We start from the raw sequence: 7,959 nt of genomic DNA, 5'->3' as shown, positions 1-7,959 counted from the left end.
ACCAGGTGCATCTCGCTGGGTTTTAAACACCAGAGGCTCAGCCTCAAAACTCAAATCTACATGTCACTACAGTAGGACAAACCGACAGACAAGTTTGTCTTGCTGTTGGAGACCTCTCGTATCACCCCCAGCTGGGTCCTTGTGGCTGACTGTACCACTGTCTGGCTTCCTGGCTTTTAATTCCCTTTCTCCTGCTCTTCTGTCCTGCTGTTTCGTGCGTCTCTGAGTTGTCCCTGGGGCTGACTGCTCCTCTGTCTGGGTTCCTGGCTTTTTATCCCCTTTTTCCTGCTCTTCCAGCCTGCTACTCTGGGCAAGCTTGAGTTGCCTCTCCTCACCTAATCCCTTTGGCTGACTGTTCTTCTCTCTGGCTTCCTGGCTTTTAATCCCCTTTCTCCTGCTCTTCTTGCTTGCTACTTCGGGCATCCCTGAGTTGTCTCTCCTCACGTGTAACCCTGGGGCTGACAAATTTAGCTAAGGAAAAATACTAGGAACAACACTTGATTCAGCATGTGTTAATCTTCCTGAGGAGATATGAATGATGCAAGTTCATTTTTACCTAGGGAGTAAAGATTTCCAGCTTCTAATGAAAACTGAACCACTTCTAGGAGTTAATGAAGACCCTACACAATCTCATTAGTGCTTAAGTCTGACCAGATAGAAGGAACCCTAGAGAGGTCTCATGTGCAGCAGTACTATAGAATCTTCTCACTACCTTAGAGCTAAAATTTCTCTAAAGGCTTCAGTAAGTTTGGACTACATTCAAACTCAACTGCTGTCAAGTCAAATCTGACTCATACTGAGCCCTCCTTGGGTTTCCGAGGTGGTATCACTATGGAAGTACATTGCCCAATCTTCCTTCCGAGGAGTGGCTGGTGGGTTTGAACTGCCAGCCTTCTGGTTAGCAGTCAAATGCTTTAGGCACTATGCTACCAGAGCTACTTTGGACTACATTAGTTAATTGTATTTAAGATAGTATTTATCAGCTCTGAATACATGATAGCAGTTTTCTGTTACACGTAGAAAACTTATTATTACATCAAAAATAAGTTTATTTAAATTAGAGTCAATATATAACTTTAAGATATGTCTCCTGAGTTAGTACAGGGGCTTGGAGACATTGTAAAGACTAGTGAAAGTTACGGTGCTAGAAAAGCAACAGGTTCCAGGAACTAGCAGTGCTAAAGGCTAGCAGGTAAGAGGAAGTGCTGAGCTTATTTATGATCCTTCATAAAGATCAAAATGAGCATGGAAACAGATGGACTGTCCAAAGGGCATTTCCTGTTTCTGAACACCTATATGAGCTTTTCAAGACTTATGGTCAAAGACACTAGGAACTCAATAAAATACACATATTATTTTCTTTGTACTTCCTCGTTAATTGTGCAAATCATTTTAATGTTTACAGATACCTAGAGATAAATTCTGTGCAAATTTAACTCATATTGCTGTTAATTCACTTGCCTCTTGGTGTAACTATTCGAGCACCCTGATAACTTATTTTTTCCAAAATGTTCTAGAGTTCCGTAGAAGTGAACAGACTGTCTTACACCATGTGGTATAGTTGTAACAATCTCTATGAACAATATGACACAAGCACAGGTAAGCAGTGGGAAAGAATGGGCAATGCTCCACAAAGCTTTTCAATCCCACGATCCCGATCCCCAAATCCTTATTTTCTTTTTCAATTTTCACAAAGATTAAGTAGCCTTGAGAAAACATGTTCTAAGAACACTCTGGGAGGAGGCAACTAATAGATCAAAGCATGCAGGCTAAAAATAAGGAATTAAAAGAACAAATACACAAAGAATTCTGCCAAAGTTCCAACCCAAAGTTTATTCATAGTATCAGTCCTAACCAAACTTACCTTTTTCTTGACAAGAGACAGTTATATTAGTTAGGACTCTGACTCCATGAGCTGCAATGCCCCTGTTATTGTGGTAACAGCACTCTTGGGCTAATCTGACTAAATCCGAGCATCTAGGAGAAGAACCCGTATTTCCTAAAACAGAAAATCAATACAGATTATAATTCACTTTCAAAGGTGAAAAAAAAAATTATGAGTTTATTTTTCTCCTTTTCAAGAGAAAATCTTTACAATAAGCTTTATCAACTTTTTCTACTTCTACTCTACCATCATCATCCATCCCCATTTTGCTTTCCATTTCAAGGTACTTAGAATAGATCATACCAATTTTTTTTCAATGACTGAAATTTAAAATCAATATAAAACTTCCCCACAAAAATATTAATTAAAAATTGATTAAGGAACAGTACAAAAATGAAAACAACTCTAAATGGTAGCTTGGGAGTAAAAATGGATTCTGATTAAAATGGATGCCATCATAGGCTTCCTGTTAGATCACACTGAGAGAAAAAAAGAAGAAAGAGAAATCAAAAATTCCTGGTTTGATTTTTCTGTCTCAAATTGGTAGCATGTATGTTTTATATTTGTACTTCAAAAACTTTATGTAAGAGTTCATGATTTTAGACTTGGAAAGGATTTTGGGACCATGTGATTCAACACCCTATTTTTATAGAAGAAATCAAGGGCCAAAGATATTAAGTATTTTGCCATGAAGGTCATAAAACTTGTTAATTATGTACTACTCTTATGCTATAACTTTAAGCTCTATGCTGTAGACTGAACTTTTAAAAATCACATTAGAAATTTTGTAATGTGTAAGTCTATGTACCATTTTGATTTATAGTCAAGAAACTCTTCAGTCATAAGGCAGTGAACGTCAAGTTGAACTGTCAGGAGAGTAAAGTTAGCTTCACTTCTAGAAGAATCTCTCCTTCCTATCTTCCTTTGCCCTGCTTATATTTCCATGATTCACTGTCAACTTCAATCTTGTCTCTCATACTTTGTATTTCTGAGGTCAAAGGGAACACTATTAATAATTACAACAAGCATAAACCAAAACTACCACAGATGGAATGGTCATTTTACTCATTGTAAGTTCAACAAAAAAATACTAGCTTAGATGAAAAGTCTCAGCTTTTTCTGTCTATGTTTAATATACTTATTTAGAAATGATTTTCTAAGATAAATTCATGTGGTTCAAATGTACAACAAAAGGGAGAAAAAGGTAAAACGTTGGTGAGTGAAAAGTCTAACTCCCACCACTGTCCCTTATCCACTCAATGTTACCAGTTTCTTGCATATCATTCTATAGACAGTAATTTGTATATACAAACATATATATGGATGTGTATATGTTATATTTCTTTCTCCTTTTTTATACACTGTTCTGAACCTTGCTTTATTTTTAAGTATGACATCACAGAGATAGTTCCATGCCAGTATATTTCTTTTAATAAATGGCATTGATTTCTACTGCAGTGCTGTTATCATAATTTCTGTAATGAGTCCCCTATTGAAGGACAATTTTATGCAATTACAAGCCTTACTAATGTACAACATTTTGCTATTACATATGCTATGAATAACCTTGTACATATGTCATTTCTCAAGTGTATGTAAATGTATCAGTAAAATTAATTCCTAGTGCGGAATTTCTGAATCAGATGTAATTTTGACATGTATTCCTAAATGACCTATGCAGAGGTTTAATAATTTACATTTCTATCACCGATGGAAAAGAGTATTTGCCCACACCTTTATCAAATCAGAATGTTGTTAAAATTCTGAGTCTTTGTTAATCTGATGGATTAAAAGTAGTACCTTGCATTGTTCTTGGAATTTGCATTCTTCTTAGGTATGTGTAATACTGAACATCTTACAAGTTTAAGAGCCATTTGTTAGTGATAATTTATGCACACTAAATTTATGTTACAAACTTTGTTCTGGTTTTATTGAAAAATCTAGTCAATGGAGATATAATATTTACTATTATCTATGGAAATATCTAACTTTGAAAAATCCTTGAACTTTTATTTCTTATGATTATTATCTGATCAAGGAGCTCTGGTAGTGTAGTGCCTAAGACATTTGACTGCTAACCAGAAGGCTGGCGGTTCAAACCCACAAGCCACTCCTCAGAAGGAAGGTTGGCAATCTCCTTTCATAGTGATACTGCCTCGGAAACCAAGGAGGGATCGCTATGAGTAGATCTGACTCCACAGCAGTGAGTTTGGTTTGGTTTTTTTAAACATATTATTAGTTTTATTATAGGAGTTCTGGTAGCATAGTGTCTAGAGCATTTGACTGCTAACCAGAAAGCTGGCAGTTCAAATCCACGAGCCACTCCTCAAAAGGAGGGTTGGGCAATCTACTTCTGTAGTGATACCACCTCAGAAACCCCAGGAAGAGTCACTATGAGTCTGGTCCAACTCCATGGCAAATAACAACAACAGTATCTCATCTGGTTATTTAAGCTTTTGCTTAATCCCATACACAAACTACAATTCAACTCAATAGGAAGAGAAACAAGATATCCAGATTTAAGAGTGCCTGAATATTTAACATGATACAATGTTTATAAAGTATCCTTGGAATTAAAAAATAACTGACCTGCACCTAGGCCCCTTTAGTATAAAAAAAGAATCCTGGGTCAGAACTCTTGGGTCCAAGTCTAGGCTCAGGCACTTCGTAAATGTGTGATTTTGGACATGTCATTAAGAAGCCCTGGTGGCATAACTGTTATGCACTCTGCTGCCAACTGAAAAGATCAGCAATTCAAATCCATCAGCCACTGCAAGGGAGAAAAGATGTGGAAGTCTACTTCTGCAAAGTTTACAACCTAGGAAACCCTAAGAGATAGTTCTAATCTTTCCTACTGGGTCACCATGAGTCAGAATTGACTTGATGGCTGTGGGTTTGGGTTGAGTTCTTTTGCCTACAGCTACCCTGGGAACATGGTATAAACAAACCCTAACTAGCCTGCTGCAGTCACATGGAAGAGAATCTAAGCGCCTCAGCTGAAAGCCTTTCAATTGCGAGTCTGTAAGTGAGGCTATCTTAGACCATCCAGTCCTGGTCATGGTTCCAGAGTGACCACAGTCATATGAATGACCCCATGTGAGACCAGGAGAACTGCCCAGCTGAGCCCAGTCAAACTTGCTGACTCCCAAAATAAGAGCAAATAAAATGAACATGGTTTTAAGCCACTAAGTTTTGGGGTTATTTGTTATGTAGCAATATATAACTGACAGAGTAGTTCACATAATTACTAGAAACTGGAAAACTAAGCTCAGAAAATTGACTGGAATAGGCAAGGCTATAAAGAAACCAAGGATCACAGTTCAAACCAGGCCATGGAATTAGTCCATGGAATTGTCATTGATTATTTGATGCCACAGCTTACACTGCTGTCACAGGTACCAGACATGTAGTTATTGCTACAATTTACCCTGGAAAATGGACGCTGCTGTAGTCATTGCTATTTTACCAGGATAGATTCTCCCATGTCCCTAATTTGTTTTTGTCACTGGATCCCAACTCAGTTGTGATATGGGAAATGATCAGTCAAGTTCAGGCCACACATGTGCACCTAAGCTGGAAGGAAGCTTAATCAAAAACTCACTGCTGTGGTGTCGGATCCAATTCACAGCTACCCCTCCTTGGGTTTCCAAGATGGTATCACTACGGAAGTAGATTGCCCAACCTTCTTTTGGAGGAGTGGCTGGTGGATGTGAACCACCAGGCTTCTGGTTGGCAGTCAGATGCCTTAAGCACTATGCCACCAGTGCTCCTGGAAGGAAGCTTAGCCATAGAATATCATGTCTTTTCAGCCTCCTATCAAAACTTACATGGCAGAGCTACCTAGAGGGAGTGAGTAGTTGGACCTGTGGGCTTAGAAGCAGGGTCCTCAGCTGATACGAACATGAGACCAGAAGAACTAATGGTGCCTGGCTACCACTGTCAACCTAATAGGAGGGGATGAGGGCAAGAGATCCTAGATAGAGTAGAACAACAATATGGAATGAAACTCAGAATCATTTAAAAAAAAAAAAAAAAAAAGACTAAGTTTGCTGGTCTGATAGAGTGTGGTGAGACCCCTGAGACTATGGTCCCTAGCCACTTTTCAGGTCTGGAACTGAACTCCTGTCACTTCTACCCAATCAATACACAGGTATATGTGGTGAACATTTACATTGGGTAAACACACTCCTTGGAGCAATCAATCATGTTTGCCCAGGGAGATAGTTGAGGGGCTAGAGTGCATGGGAGGGAAGGACACAGTGAAGAGGTAACTGGGAGAAGTGAGAAGAGAGCTGTTACATTGTGGGGAATTGCAGTGAATGTCATGAAACAAAATGTGTATAAACTGCTGTATGAAAGATGAATTTGCTCTGTAAACTTTCACCCAAATCACAATAAAAATTTTAAAAAAGGAAAAATAAAACCTTACATGGCAGGGAATTCCTTTGCCCAGAAAGTAAGTTTATTTGCTGTGTGAAAAACACAATTGTGTGTAATAGTTCTTTAATTCATTTCAAATTAACGGACCGGGGGCAAGTCAGTTATTTAGTAACAGATATTCCATAAAACTTGCATTTAAAAACAAAAAACTTTAATTTTAAGTCTGTTAGATATACATGCTCCTCACTGGGCATCAATATGAAGGTATTTTTGAGTTAATCATCTTGGATAGATAACTAGGCAAGCATTACTGAACTGAGGTGAAGGTTTATTTTAATCATTTGCCAGGGGGATAATATACACCTAAAAGGAAGCATGTGACATTTGCTTTTCAAATTCACCATCATTTGGCCTTTGAAATGTACTTAAATTCAAAGGGCACTTTGAGTCAGACATATGAAAGCAAACCAGCTATTTTAAGAATCCTCAAAAATATTGTTTCACTCACATGTAATTCAAAAAAAGGACAAATCTAGAAAAGCAATATCCTTGAGTTAAGATCAAAGATGAAGGATTTTAAAACCTTACAGAGGAAACAACTAGAAAGATCAACATGAATGAAGTGATCAGCACATTACCCACACATTACCTACTTTCTTCTCCTTACCTGGAGCTAGGCTGAAGAAATGTTTGATGGCGATGGTCCCTGACAGTGTAGAAAGGACAGACAGCATGCCTAGTTTTAAGCTGTCATAAGGAGTCTGAAGGGAACATTCACAGAGTGCCTGAAACACAGGAGAGAAATGAACACAGAGGTTAAATCAACGACATTCTTCTAAACTGTTTACTCAGTTTAAATTTTTTAGGTTTTAGCAAAATGATACACTAAGGTCTTTTATCCATGATAAAAAACCTAAGTCAAAATGCCACAGCCAAGAGAAACCTAAGAAGACATGATGATTACAGGCAATGTGGTACTAGAATGGGATCCTGGAACAGAAAAAGTACATTAGGGACAGAGTTCCTGTAAGATGGCAGAATAGGCAGAAAGGCTGCACAGGCCCTCTTCAACAAAGAAAAGGGGAACCAATTAACACAGATACAGAAGATAATCCTGGACCCCTAAGCCTTGAAGGGAAGGGTATAGAAGTGGACTAAACTCCAACCAGCAGAAGAGCTTGCATGAAAACACCAAAAAAGGAGACATACGGAGCTGTGGTCTGGCAGTGATCCTGACGACACAAACAGCTTGGATATTGCTAAGTGGTGGTAGGACCTAAGAATTAACCTAAAAATCGGCCCCACTAGCCAGGGACTGCACAGACAACTGCTCTGGTGGCTGGGGAATTAAAGGGGAAGCAGCGAAGAGGATGGTGGGCTGAGCTGTGGACTTTTCTCTGTCTGGAGGGCACAGCCATTTTGAATGTTTACGAGTGGCTTGACCATTTTGGATATTTAAAGTGACAGCATTCTCCCAGATTCCAGAGATTTAAGAACAAGTCCCACTTGCCAGGAACCCCAAGAACCATCCAGACCCAGATGACTGGAAAAGTGCAACATTCCCCTTGTTACTCTTATACCCCACACCCTCTTGGTGAATGGAGATGTGGCCATCCCTCACTCTCACCCACTTTCTGGGCCAGCAGGAATTCCATCCCAGTCTGTGTGCTCTGATGGAGCCTGGGTGCCCTGCC

General features: G+C 39.0%; 1 protein-coding gene across 1 annotated transcript in view; it reads right to left on the bottom strand.

The window, feature by feature from the left end:
* INTS7 (integrator complex subunit 7) overlaps positions 1-7,959 on the bottom strand; it is a 150,212-nt gene that overhangs the window by 66,576 nt on the left and 75,677 nt on the right. The window contains exons 8-9 of the mRNA XM_007953716.2: positions 6,933-7,050; positions 1,865-1,999 (exon numbers count right to left, since the gene is read on the bottom strand). Of these exons, the coding sequence (XP_007951907.1) occupies positions 1,865-1,999; positions 6,933-7,050 (253 nt within the window). The remainder of the gene's footprint in view (positions 1-1,864; positions 2,000-6,932; positions 7,051-7,959) is intronic.

This window comes from Orycteropus afer, unplaced genomic scaffold, assembly GCF_000298275.1.
Source record: "Orycteropus afer afer isolate SDZICR_OR568_19922 unplaced genomic scaffold, OryAfe1.0 scaffold00013, whole genome shotgun sequence".
Taxonomy (NCBI): Eukaryota; Metazoa; Chordata; class Mammalia; order Tubulidentata; family Orycteropodidae; genus Orycteropus; species Orycteropus afer.
Note: the sequence above shows the minus strand (reverse complement) of the source record. Positions and strands in the feature narration are given on the sequence as shown.